This window comes from Kwoniella pini, chromosome 10 (genome assembly GCF_000512605.2).
Source record: "Kwoniella pini CBS 10737 chromosome 10, complete sequence".
Classification (NCBI taxonomy): domain Eukaryota; kingdom Fungi; phylum Basidiomycota; class Tremellomycetes; order Tremellales; family Cryptococcaceae; genus Kwoniella; species Kwoniella pini.
In genome coordinates this window covers 415,619-428,433 of record NC_091725.1, presented here as the reverse complement: position 1 = coordinate 428,433, position 12,815 = coordinate 415,619, and the positions used below count along the sequence as shown (strand labels likewise).

Below are 12,815 nucleotides of genomic sequence, written 5' to 3'. Positions count from 1 at the left end.
ACACAAAATAACCCGCCATATATTTCTACAAAGCATTGTAACGCAAGAACTTCAGATTATTTGCAGCGATAACGATCTTCTGATTTTTAAGCCTAATACTCATCATCTTTTTCATTTTGATTCCAATCTTCATCTTCCGCATAATCCTCTTTATCATCTTCCATAGATTGCAAATCATGAGAAGTTTCACCTGCTAGCACTCGAAGAACATCATAATTGACTCGAGCTGAGAATTGTTTACCTTTTGCAAAGTTTTGAATCGCTTCTCGAGGTGTATTATATGGTCCTTTGTGAGGTGCAGCTCGTTTCCTCTTAGGCTAAAAACCATGAACGAAATCAGTGTCAATTACATTATCATAGACGAGTTCATGAGCTAGGTACTAGGGATAAAGCCTATAACTCACTTTCGGTTTTGTAGGATCTAAACCTTTCGCTCTCATTGCCAAAGCCTTTTGTTCGACGCGGACTACAACGAGGAAAAGACATTAGCAATATGATCTGAATTTAGGATAATTTTGTTTAACTATGTATGGCGGTTTAGGTCGACAGTCAAAAATGTCACACAATGCAACCCACCTTTTTCCTCTTCTAACCATTTACCATTACTACTTAACCACATTCTAGCTCTCGCTTGTTTTTCATCATCATCAAGTCTATAAGATTGTTCAAGTTCTTCATCATCTAAATCATCAAATTCACTTTCTTTAAATTTAGCTAATTTTTCTCTTTGTATTCTTGCTTTTTGAACTATAGCAAGTTCTTCAATCAATATTTTTGGATCTCTTTCACCAATCCACATCTTAATTCTATCTGACATATTTTTACCTTGATATAATAATTCTTCACCTTTGAAATGTTCTTTTGCTAAATAATCTAAAACTGCATTTTGATCTTCCCATTCTTTGAATTCAACCTTCATTCCTGTACCTATACCTGTGTTTGCTACATCTTGTTCTTGTTTACTTATAGATTGTAATTGAGTTTGTGGTTCTCCTTCTTCTTCATTTTCTAAATCTGAACCTTCCTCTTCATCTTCTGCATTAAATTTAGCTAATTCTTCTAATTCAGAATCCTCACCATCAGATCTTTCAATAAAAAGTTGATCTTCATCATTTCCTGTTTTTTGTAGATTTTTAACTTGTTTCATTAATGCTGATTTCTCTCTTAACCTTTCAGCTTTTGATTCTTCCGGATTATCTCTTGCTGATTCTAATTCACGAACGTATTCAGCTTGATTTATAGGTTCTAAATTATCATCTTCATCTTCTTCCTCTTCTTCATCATCTTGGGAGGTATCATTCTGGATATCTTTAGCTGCAGCTGCAATTGATCCAGCCATATCATCATCTCCATTTGGTTTTAATCGCTTTCTTATTCGTTCAATTACATCTTCATCTTCTTCATCATCAACTAGAGATTGATTTTCAACTTCACTTCCAGCTTGAGATTCAGCAAGTTGTTGAGATTTTAATCGTTCAATCTTAATCTGTTGCTTTTCATGCCATTTTACAATTGGTGGACGTTCAACTTCATTTGGTTTATCTAATTCTTCCGAAGTTAAATTTCTCCATTCAGCTATAGTTTTTTTAGCCATTTCAGTTTGAGCAAATTCTAATAATCTCTTTTTCACTGTAGTAGGATGTACCTTTACGACTTGAGCAACTTCATCTGGTGTCCTTAAAAAATTTGACATTCTAGCAGCTATAATTAAACATGCACCACATATTCCAGCTGGCCTTCTACCTTGAGTCATCCAATCTGCTTTGAATCGTCTAACTAATCTAGAAGCATCAGTCGCAACGACATTTACGGAAGGACCGAAATCTAATCTATGAGCGAATCGGAGATTGTATATTGCTGGATCTACTTCAGGCATTTGTTCAGGAAGATGTAAGATACCTCGAAGTTTCAAGTATGTTGCTCCTAATTCGTACACATTAATCTACTCCGTAGGATGGTCAGCTACCAAATGGGAAATAAGTAGTGGATGTCAAGTAGGACTCACACTCAATCTCTCACTAAAATCAATTAACATATGCGCATCTTTACTTAATCTACAAGCGAGATATAAACAACTCGCAATTATATATTCTGTTCTTCTTCCTCTATTGAATCGATTATCTACCGCCATAGAAAAGAATCGTCTTGCTTTTCCACAAATTACACTATTGATATGCATTTGACGAGCAACATTATCAATTTTAATTGAACCTGTACACATACATTTTATACCTGTAAGTGATTTATTTCCTAAATAGAGACGGTACGAGGAGGCGATTTTGAGATTTACAAGCAGATGATTTGGATAAAGAATGTAACAAGGAAATCGAGGCAAACTTACCAGATGATTTGATATTATCTGTATTTTGTATACCTTTTGTACTAGATCTATGTCCTGCAAACCCAGTTTGATTAAGACCAATGAAAGCACCCTGAACATGTACTCTTCCTCCACTTCCTTCTGCAAATCCTACTTCTTGTACTAAGATACCTTCCTCCACAATCGTACCACAATTAGTACATCTTTAAGAGTTTACATCAATGCAAGTCAGCGGTCGTTTAACTTAAAAGGAAATGATAGTCCACTCACACAACATTACCTCTACTTGGATCCGTCTCCAATCCCCCTGCCATCCGACAATTTGGACATATTTTACTCGATGACATCCTGCTTATCCACTCCTTCTTCGTCTAGATGCTTATCTTATCTATGACGAAATTCAATCGATTTTATGGTAATCAAATAGTGTGATGAAATATTGAAGGTTGAATATGAAGTGAAGGGAGAAATTCTTGTTTTGCTATTTAAGATTTTAAGATAGTTTATTGAGGGAGTCGAACCGTAGGACAATTTGTTGTTTTTAACCCTGAATTGACCCCGCTTTGAACCGATTTTCTTTTATACGACGCGAGATGCAGCATAGAAAGCCATGTGGTGAAAATCAATACCTAAGATCTCTCACCGTCAACAATACATACCTGATACTACTGCCTTTCTTTAAGTAGATTTCCGGGAAGATACATCTTTAAACTTTCATAGTATCGCAGAGAAGGGGGCAGCCACCGATGTGTGAGAAGCAGAAGTTTTTCTTGTCCTTCTCGTTGCAAACATACACACACACACACACACATACCTGGAGTAGATGGGATATGTCAGGTCACGTGATCACTCGCCTTCGCGTTTGAGCAACATCATGAAAGAAAGAACATGACGATCAACTTCAAATGTCTTTCTTTTACAATGTCAAAAGTTCGCAACCCTGTCATTCAACACCTGCAAGTGAGCATTGGAGTGACAAGTCTATCAGTACTAGCTCATTGCTTTGCCCCCTGAAAACATCCATCATCCAGCTCACGCAAAGTAGAATGTCTCGATCAACATATACCGAAGCGTTGCTTGGACCGGAGCTATACCGGAAAGTAAGGGAGACTAAAATACTGGTAGTAGGAGCAGGAGGTATTGGGTGTGAGCTATGTGAGTGATAGGTTCGCTTGTTTGTTACTCTCCCATCTGGTAGACGGGCATTCACGTGCCAAGTCTCACCCATTGCATAGAAGGATTTATTTTCAAGATATACTAAGGAAATTCGAAAGGCTGACGTGAAGGCTTCCTTCTGTCATTGATTTTAACAGTAAAGAACTTGGTCCTTGTAGGCTTCGCAAATATAGAGATTGTGAGCCTATTTGTCCATCATCTGCAAGCGTAATCAATACATCATTTGCTGACAACCCATACAGATCGACTTAGATACTATAGATCTGTCAAATCTGAATAGACAATTCCTTTTCCGTAAACCAGACATTTCCAAACCAAAAGCATTGGTAGCAGCATCAACTGCTCGTCATTTTAACCCTTCTTCAGGAATTGAAATTCATGCTCGTCATGGAAATGTAAAAGACAGTGTAAATGATTTGGAATGGATCAAAGGTTTTGGATTGGTAATGAATGCTTTGGATAACATGGGTGAGTAACGACTTCTCGATCGACTAATTTTGGCTCAACCGACGGAATGAAATAGACGCTCGAAGACATGTAAATAAACTTTGTCAAGCTGCCAAAGTCCCCTTAATTGAATCTGGAACAGCGGGATATTTGGGTCAAGTCACTCCTATGATCAAGGTTCGTTAAGCTATCTCTTATCGGCTCAGCTGTGTGTTGAGCGAAATTTTCCTCAGCTGACAAGAGGTTTTAGGATGAGACCGAATGTTTTGATTGTGTACCTAAACCAGCACCTAAATCCTTCCCTGTGTGTACGATCAGATCGACACCGTCTGAACCCATACATTGTATAGTATGGGGTAAAACGTATCTTTTCGGGTACGTTGTCGACCGCCTGTCGTTTGAGAAGTCCGACGCTAATTTTCATTCTGGGCTTTTAGCAAGCTGTTTGGCGAGGATGACGAAGATATGGATACAGAAGAGCTCGATAAGGCCAAAGCCGGCGGAGAGAATGGTTCGCATATCAATCATATGTTAATGTAAATCAGCTGACAATGGATCTGACAGCCGATGAAATTGAAAATTTGAAGAAAGAAGCCGCTGCATTCCGAGAAGTAAGGAAAAATCTTGGCGAAGAGGATGGGCCTCAGCGCGTTTTCCATAAGGTATGCTGAGAGCGAAGCTCTCTCCAAGGGTTCGGTTGAATTAGCTGACGATGCGTTAGGTATTCAACGAGGACATAAATCGTCTTCTCGCTATGGAGGACATGTGGAAAAAGGAGGGTCGAATCAAGCCTGTACCACTGGAATACGAAGGTATCATGAACGGAACATTTGAAACTCCTCCTTTACGTCAAGCTGCAACTCAACAATCGTCTAACGGAACAGCGCGACCCAATGGCAATAATATTGGGAAGCAGAAAGGTTTGAAAGACCAGCGCGAATTGACGCTGAAGGAAAATTTGGAATTGTTCATTGACAGGTCAGCTTCAGCAACGGTCTGTTTTTGATCAAGTCAGCTGACAGTCATCTAGCTGTAAACGTCTATCTGCTCGTTCGATCGCATATCCTGACATACCACTGTCTTTCGACAAGGATGATGATGATACTCTTGACTTCGTGCTTGCCACCGCCAATCTGCGTGCGACAGCATATGGTATCGCTAATAAGACGCGTTTCCAAGTGAAAGGTGCGTTAGGCGGACATCTCTACCATTCAGGCCAAAGCTAATGGCAGAGTACAGAAATGGCCGGAAACATCATCCCTGCCATAGCTACTACCAACGCTATCATCGCGGGGTTAATAGTAATGCAGTCACTTAACATCTTGCGCCGTCTGCCCCTTCCATCCTCATCTGCGGAAAGTTCGGCTGGTCCCGCCATTCGAAATGTGTTCCTGCGCACGGACGCAATAAAGCCATTAGGTTTCTCTGTACCAGCCAAGGCAGATAAGAAATGTTCGGTCTGCAGAGACATATATATTCCCCTCAAAGCGGATCTTCAGAAGTGTACATTAGGTACATTTGTAGATGATATTGTCAGATCATGGCTTGGTAAAGCTGAATTTGAAGACAAAGACGAAGATGAAGATATTGAGTGGACAATATTTGAGGGTGGACGATTACTAGCTGATCCGGATTTCGATGATAATTACGAAAGAACTTTGGACGATTTAGATGTAAAGAGGGGAAAGATGTTGACAGTCAGAGATGAAGATGGGAAATACAGACCAGTGCATTTCAGTATTTGTGAAGCGTGAGTGCGATTAATCCATGAATTCGGGTCTTTGAACCGAGATGTCATGATGTATAAGACTGATACTGATGTTATTGACTTCAGTGATATACAAGCATCTTCACCGTACAGTTTACCCGATACATTACCCTTCATCCCCTTAGCCCCAGCTGCACCTCCGCCAAGAGAACCATCAGAGGAACCCGTTATTCTCGATTCTTTACCCCCACCGGCGAACAACGTCAGCGAAAACATACCAATATCGAGTAATACTGCAGTCGGTACTAAGCGTTCGGCCCCTGACGATGGGGATGTAAAAGCCACAACGGAGGAAGAGCAAGTCTCGAAGAAGAGAAGGGTGATAGTTGCGGACGAAGATGACGATTTCGAAATATTGTGAAGGGTGACGGATGAGCACTGATTCTCTTGAATGAAAAGTTATTTGAAAAAAGGCAAACATGATGATAGAAGGTACTAGGACTGCGATTGAGACTGTTGTTGTGAATATAGTGCTTCGAGTTGGTCTCATTAGTTTGAGATGAAGAAATAAGCCGGATTGTATATATGTTTGAGAGATCTATGGAACAACATGCATAATATACAACAAATCAAGTAGGATGATGTTAGACTGCGAAGAAATGAAGAGATTGGTTTTGAGCTACAGGTGACTCTATTCATCATCGATTACCTGTACTCCAAATTAATCCTGGAAATCCCAAATTACCTACAAAATCTTGCATCATTTCTACAATTGAACTATAATTTAATTCTCCTTGCGTTGATACGGCATTGACAGGTTTAGAAGGATATAATTGAATTAACCATGGATCGTCATTATTTGTAATTTGATAATTCGTTTCAAATGTCGAATCGGTCTTCAAAGGAATTACGTGTGTTATTGATAATTGAAGAGTTATAAGTTGATTGGTAGGTAAAGATATATGAAATAAATGACCTTTTTGAATATATGTATGTGAATGACTATTAAAGTTAAAAATAAAAAAATCAATCTCATGTTTTTAATTTTTTTTTGCTTTGGAAAAAAAGATGAATTATTTTAAAGATTTAAAAAGTTAAACAAAAAGAATAGTTTTAATGAAAAAAAAATAGACTTACATAAATCCTAAAGAATTTATAAAATCTTTAATTTCAAATTCATCTTGTTCACTTAAAATATTTAAATTAATTAAAGCTTTTGTTAAAATTTCTGAATATTCTCTTGATTTTAATGAATTTGAAATATAACTTAATGAATTAATCCAATTTTCTTTATTATTATTATTATTATTTTTAATTGAACGAAAACGTAAATTACGAATTTGATTAGGTATAATTGAATTTATTGAATTTAAATAAATTCTATCAATAATTTCTAAATTTTCATTATAAATTGAATTTAAAGATAAATGGTTTAAAAATTGTTTATAAATTGAAGAAGGAATTAAAGAATATAAAGTAGGTTCGAGTGATGTTGAAGAAGTTGAATTTGATGACATTTTTTGAATGGATATAAAATTATTAAAATCCTTAAGATCTGTATCAACAGATAATTGAATATATTATAAAAATGATTACTCATTAAATTATATCAAGTACTGAACTCAACTAAGAAGCTCAATTTACTGAAGTTAATGTCCTTCCGAATCAAAATATAAAGACGTCATCATATTTCATGTTCCTAGAATAAATGATATATATTGACCACGTGTTTGATCGACGTTTTTGTTGTTGAGGCAATTTGATGAAATGGCTCAATATATCTTAGATGCCATAAATAGAAATTATACTATTAAAGGTGTGATGACCATAACTATTATCAAAAAGTGAAAAAGACGATTTTGCATGAATTAAATTTAATAAGGATTATCCAACAGTATCAAACGAAGTAGCGCCGACAACATCAATAAGGACTGTGAATATTGGTTGTCAACGCATCATTTCTGATTCAACCCTGATAAGTCTACACTGAGACAATAATCTACGCAATAGACCATAATCATTAACATTGCTTGACTTCACCAATTTGCAATTAATACCCAAGTGAGTCAAAACATTCTTGCCTGTTCACCTTAGGATCAAATACCGCATTATGACGAGCTAATATGCAGAAGTCGTAGTCAGTCGCAAGATGGATTCAATGTCTGGTATGGACGATAGTGAGTATGGTCTATCCCGGACCAATTGTGATCGGAATTAGCCTGATTTCCTGATTGATGGCTGATGATGTATGATCAATAGTGTCCTCGACTGGATCAGGCTCAATGACTATGAAGATGTATTTTCATGGATCAATAGGTACTGATAGTAAGTAAATTTCTGGGAGATAAGAAAGGACTTTAGCTAAATTCAACTGGTTTAGTGCTGTGGTTCGCATCTTGGATGCCAACTTCAGCTGGAGCTACAGTTGGAGTATGTATTGGATTATTCCTTTTCGCAATATTTGAGAGATATTTAGTAGCTTTTAGAAGAGCTTGCGATGCATCTTGGAGAAAAGGGTAAATTGTTTAAATAGTGATACGATTATAATATTATCCATGAAACTCAGCTAATTTCCAACATTAGATTACTAGGATACTCTAAACCAGTATCAGAAGGACTCATCCCATCTTCATCTACTGGAACGACATCATCAATCGCTAGTCAGCCTAATTTAATTTCACGTAAATCAGCAAATGAAAAAAATGAATATGATCAAACTTTGCCTACGACATCAAATTATCCAGTAACACAAGATGGATATAATAATTCTTCATCAGGATCTGTACCTTCATATTCACCAAATCTTAATGCTAATGGTAAAGAAAAAGAATCGGATGATAATTACGATTATAGTCATTTACCTAAAGCTGTTAGAAAAACTTTAGATCCAGGTAGAGAAGGTAGATGGAGTAGACCTTTTAGATGGGGTGTGGATTTACCTAGAGGTTTATTACAGGCTTTACAAGTTTTAATACATTATTTGTTAATGTAAGTCCTGACTATATTTCGTAAGGAATAAATACGATAGTCATCCTGCTTTCGATAATGAGTCTATCGAGATCGAGCTAATAGTTTGATGACAGGTTGGTAGTCATGACTTTCAATATATGGTGGATCATCTCTGTAGTTGTAGGTAGCGGAGTAGGGGAAATGATGTTCGGAAGATTTGGTTCAAGTCATATTGGGCATTAAGCCATGTTTGTGTGTTCCATATCATAGAATTGTATCTATACGAGGAAATCAATATATTATGTATCAGATGCATCCAAGATGCCCTGTTCCAGATTATATCCCCTATAGGTGAATGAGGTCCAATTCAACTCCAGTCTTGCGGTATCGCTTTGTGCTTTCCATGATGAGTCAAGCTATAACGGGATTTGTCTTCCCTTATTGGGGCGAAAATGGATAGGTCTGAAATTACTCCTCCTATCCTTTTGCCCATCCTTCTTTTTATCGTTCGCTCCTAGTCTATTTCCGAGCCTGGGTGATTCCTGTGTATCCTTCAAGCCTATACCTTGACTGCTGAATAAGTAGGATTGGGATGACCTGATTTGTCGTTTGAGTAAACAAGTGCCACAATGAAAGGGATTTCCGACATACATCTCAAGTTATAAATTTGATTCCGTCCATACAAATTGCTGAATGCCCCTTACTTGCCAGACCAAACCTATCGAAAAATTATTAAACAATTTCATTGTTTATTCTTTCTCTTTTTTTTTTTTCTTCGTAAATGCTCCTCCTTATAGGTAAGTGTACTTTATTCATTTCAAACATCATGACATGATAGCAAAAGCTGATATTTGATTTTATAATTTATAGAGTCGCTTGACTGTCTACTTCCTACGACAAGTTAGGTGCTCGGAAGAGCTTAGAATAAAGCAAATTTCCCTTCTTCTTAGAACGGAAATTCTTCTTCCACTTTCCACCGTTTAGTCGGAGACTCTTTCGAATTTTTTTTTTTAAAAAATCACAAGATTGAGAAATGGAGGTTTGATGATACATTTCTTTTATATTTGAATGCATTTTTTCTTTCAATAATTAGAAATTTAGCAATCCAAAATAGAAATTTGCATTTTGATTTACTTGTTTTTTAATTCGGTCGGCTCCGCAATTACCGGTCGATTTAAGATATCAAAAGGTCAAAGGTATCATCATCATTATCTTACTTGAATTGTTTGTATCTACATATGAACACTTGTGTAAAAGCTTAGTCTGATTAAGGGGGTTTGACTCAAAGATGAGGTCCTTTACTTTTCTCGTACTCCTCAACTCGTTAATATCATATACTGTGATTGCCGGTAAAACAAGGTTAGATCCTGATACACATAGAGAATTATTATTAAATGGTAGACCTCAAATTGGTTTATGGAAATCTTTGTTGAAAGAGCAGAAGGCTGAGGCTGAGGAAACTGCTGCATTGGTACTGTAAGTATAATCTTGCTATCCTCCTTCTTCAACGTTTAGCTCAGGATAGCCGATTTAAGAAGCTAAATTCTTGAAGCTCAACTAACTTCCGATTTATCAATAATAGGAACAATCATAATTCTCAACAACCTTTACAAGTTTTGAAAGGGAACAAACCCTTATTCAAAGCTAATTGTTTCCCTCAGAAGATAAGTCATTTTGATGATAGTATAAATGGCACTTTCTGTCAAAGATATTGGATAAATGCAACTTATTATAAAGAAGGTGGACCTGTATTTTTATTAGATGGTGGTGAAACCAGCGGAGAAGATAGGTAAGTTGACAGGTCACTCTATCGAATTACATAAATGAAATGATATCATACTTGCTTATTCTTATTTCCTCGTTTTGTTTAGAGTGCCATTCCTTGAGAAAGGTATATTACAAATATTGAGTAATGCTACCAATGGAATAGGAATTGTGCTTGAGCATAGGTCAGTATTTGTGTATCAAATATGAAACTTGAAATAACCTGGATTTAAATACATCATATTGTTATACTCTAGATACTATGGTGATTCGGTACCTGTCTCTTCATTCTCTACAGATGATCTACGATTTCTGAATAATAAAGAAGCGCTAGAAGATTCAGCTTATGTAAGTGAATACGCTTTTAAGTTTTACTTCTTCTCGATATCTAAAACCTACGGCTCTCATTCAAAGACAGATTAGTTAATCAAATGACATAGTTCATCGAAAACTTCAAAGCTCCATTAGATATTGTATCTGCTCTTGATGACGATGCTTTGCATCCGAATAATACAGCTTGGTTCTATTATGGAGGATCATATGCCGGGGCAAGAGCAGCGCATATGAGAAAAGAATATCCGCACCTAGTCTGGGGCGCAATAGCGAGTAGCGGTGAATTCAATCATCTCTACGTATTCCATTACTAGCTTTAAGCTGAATAGCGAGCGGTCTTTTAGCTGTTACCCATGCACAAATCGACTTTCCACAATATTACGATCCTATTCAAAGATACGCTCCTAAAGAATGTATCAAAACCTTACAAAATGCTATTGAATCGATAGATTATTTATTAGATCTACCTGAACCTATACCTAAATATCTTAAAGGGTTATTCGGATTGGAACAGCTTGTAGGGAATGACGATTTTGCGGATGTCATTTCCGGTCCTTTAGGTAAGCTGCCCTTTACACGCTAAAACTATAGGTTGTGCTAACATCAAGTCATAAAGGTTATTGGCAAGCTAAGAATTGGGATCCAAAAGGTGAATTTGCTTCTCTTCCTATCTCTATCTGAAGCCTGCGATTGACTTAAGATGTAATCGTAGTCGGCTCAAGCGAGTTTTACAATTTCTGCGATAGCCTGACTGCTGGAGGGGCTAGTCATAAAATTGGCTTGATTAAAGTGTAAGTGAGCACGCTCATGAGGGAAAGGTCAAGCTGATAAGTAGTGCGTAACACTAGGCCAGCTTCAATCGTTAATTATGGTAAATATATTAAAGAGGTATGTCTTCTCATTTGCGCATCAGAATATAAGAACGCCTAATCTTCCGCTGTATATAGAAAGTAGTAATCAGATGCCCTAGGTCAGAAGGCAAACCAGCATCTGATATCGAAGAGGTACGTTGCTCCTACTTGCTACAACTATATGAAGAAGACTAATAAAATTGCAACAGTGTTTCGGTACTGCAGAAGATTCCAAATTCCGGGAGACAGATTTGGAACAGACATGGAGATTATGGATCTTCCAAGGTAGGTCACGCGAATCATCACATCCACCGCATACTATGTAGCATGAACCTGATAATCTTGAATGGGTTGTTTTAGTTTGCACTCAATGGGGATATTTCATGCCAGGACCTCTTAAAGGTCCAAGGATAGTATCAAATAAGTAAGCTGAACAGGAAATAAAAACTCATCGGCTCAACTATAATTGACTGAAAATACTTTCTCTTAGGTTGACTTTAGAATATACTTCGAAGATTTGTAAACAAGCTTTCCCACCTGGAAAACACTTTTCAGTACCTGATATGCCTGATGTCGAAGAAGTAAATGCGCGAGGGGATTATGAGATTGAATATGATAGACTGGCCTTTATAGATGGTGATAGAGATCCATGGAGACCTATGGTGAATATCGATTCCATTAGTGATCAACAAGTCTGTCGATTGAAACTGATGATATCATCCATATAGACCCCTCAAAGTGATTGGGCGCCTAGGAGACATAGTTCAGTTAATAAACCCGTGCATCTGATTTATGGTGAGTCGTCTTGGAATCGTTGGTTTGTCAAGTTTCTTCTAGATACTGGATGAGACTGATTGCATGTGATTTTCAACTTGTAGATGGAGTACATCACTACGACGAGGTGCGTAAATCAAGTTGTAACAATCTTTGAGCTGTGCGAGCTGATCAAAGATTTTCATCTCGTTAGAATGGTTTATCGGATCATACGCTGGAACCATCACGAATCAAAGATATCCATCAGCTTGAGATCAACTTTATTCAAGAATGGGTTGCGCAATTCAATGAGGAAAAAGCGAAGCGGTTGTAATGGTTTTTTCCCGAACATTAGCAATATATGTAGCTTTCCTTAGTTTAGGTTGCGCGAAAGAATGATTGAGCGATGTTTACATAGTGCGGTCGTAGTGATATAATGAAGGTTAGCATTGGCATAGAATATATAGAATAATAGTCAACAATGCATGTAAGAATGAATATATTCAGATATTAC

At 37.1% G+C, this 12,815-nt stretch overlaps 5 protein-coding genes across 5 annotated transcripts; 3 read left to right on the top strand and 2 right to left on the bottom strand.

The window, feature by feature from the left end:
* Window positions 1–92: 92 nt before the first annotated feature.
* I206_106960 (uncharacterized protein) lies at window positions 93–2,667 on the bottom strand (the record flags this gene model as incomplete). Its single annotated transcript, XM_019157218.2, has 6 exons — window positions 93–317; window positions 405–466; window positions 577–1,942; window positions 2,006–2,211; window positions 2,342–2,523; window positions 2,591–2,667. The coding sequence occupies 6 exons, from the start codon at window positions 2,665–2,667 to the stop codon at window positions 93–95; spliced, it is 2,118 nt and encodes a 705-aa protein (XP_019009936.2).
* A 699-nt stretch (window positions 2,668–3,366) lies between these two features.
* I206_106959 (uncharacterized protein) lies at window positions 3,367–6,072 on the top strand (the record flags this gene model as incomplete). Its single annotated transcript, XM_019157219.1, has 11 exons — window positions 3,367–3,475; window positions 3,634–3,674; window positions 3,739–3,964; window positions 4,020–4,120; window positions 4,194–4,318; window positions 4,381–4,454; window positions 4,508–4,605; window positions 4,665–4,921; window positions 4,974–5,128; window positions 5,183–5,693; window positions 5,778–6,072. 11 exons carry the CDS (start codon window positions 3,367–3,369, stop codon window positions 6,070–6,072), a joined length of 1,992 nt encoding a protein of 663 aa, XP_019009937.1.
* A 277-nt stretch (window positions 6,073–6,349) lies between these two features.
* On the bottom strand, window positions 6,350–7,168 carry I206_106958 (uncharacterized protein; the record flags this gene model as incomplete). Its single annotated transcript, XM_019157220.1, has 2 exons — window positions 6,350–6,653; window positions 6,789–7,168. The coding sequence occupies 2 exons, from the start codon at window positions 7,166–7,168 to the stop codon at window positions 6,350–6,352; spliced, it is 684 nt and encodes a 227-aa protein (XP_019009938.1).
* A 632-nt stretch (window positions 7,169–7,800) lies between these two features.
* I206_106957 (uncharacterized protein) lies at window positions 7,801–8,843 on the top strand (the record flags this gene model as incomplete). The annotated part of the gene is made up of 5 exons (XM_019157221.1): window positions 7,801–7,828; window positions 7,911–7,976; window positions 8,032–8,167; window positions 8,235–8,639; window positions 8,735–8,843. The coding sequence occupies 5 exons, from the start codon at window positions 7,801–7,803 to the stop codon at window positions 8,841–8,843; spliced, it is 744 nt and encodes a 247-aa protein (XP_019009939.1).
* A 1,045-nt stretch (window positions 8,844–9,888) lies between these two features.
* On the top strand, window positions 9,889–12,635 carry I206_106956 (uncharacterized protein; the record flags this gene model as incomplete). Its single annotated transcript, XM_019157222.1, has 16 exons — window positions 9,889–10,076; window positions 10,183–10,389; window positions 10,472–10,549; window positions 10,622–10,712; window positions 10,805–10,976; window positions 11,042–11,257; window positions 11,314–11,346; window positions 11,410–11,488; window positions 11,546–11,585; window positions 11,645–11,701; window positions 11,758–11,833; window positions 11,909–11,972; window positions 12,039–12,210; window positions 12,277–12,343; window positions 12,427–12,449; window positions 12,516–12,635. The coding sequence occupies 16 exons, from the start codon at window positions 9,889–9,891 to the stop codon at window positions 12,633–12,635; spliced, it is 1,683 nt and encodes a 560-aa protein (XP_019009940.1).
* Window positions 12,636–12,815: the final 180 nt, after the last annotated feature.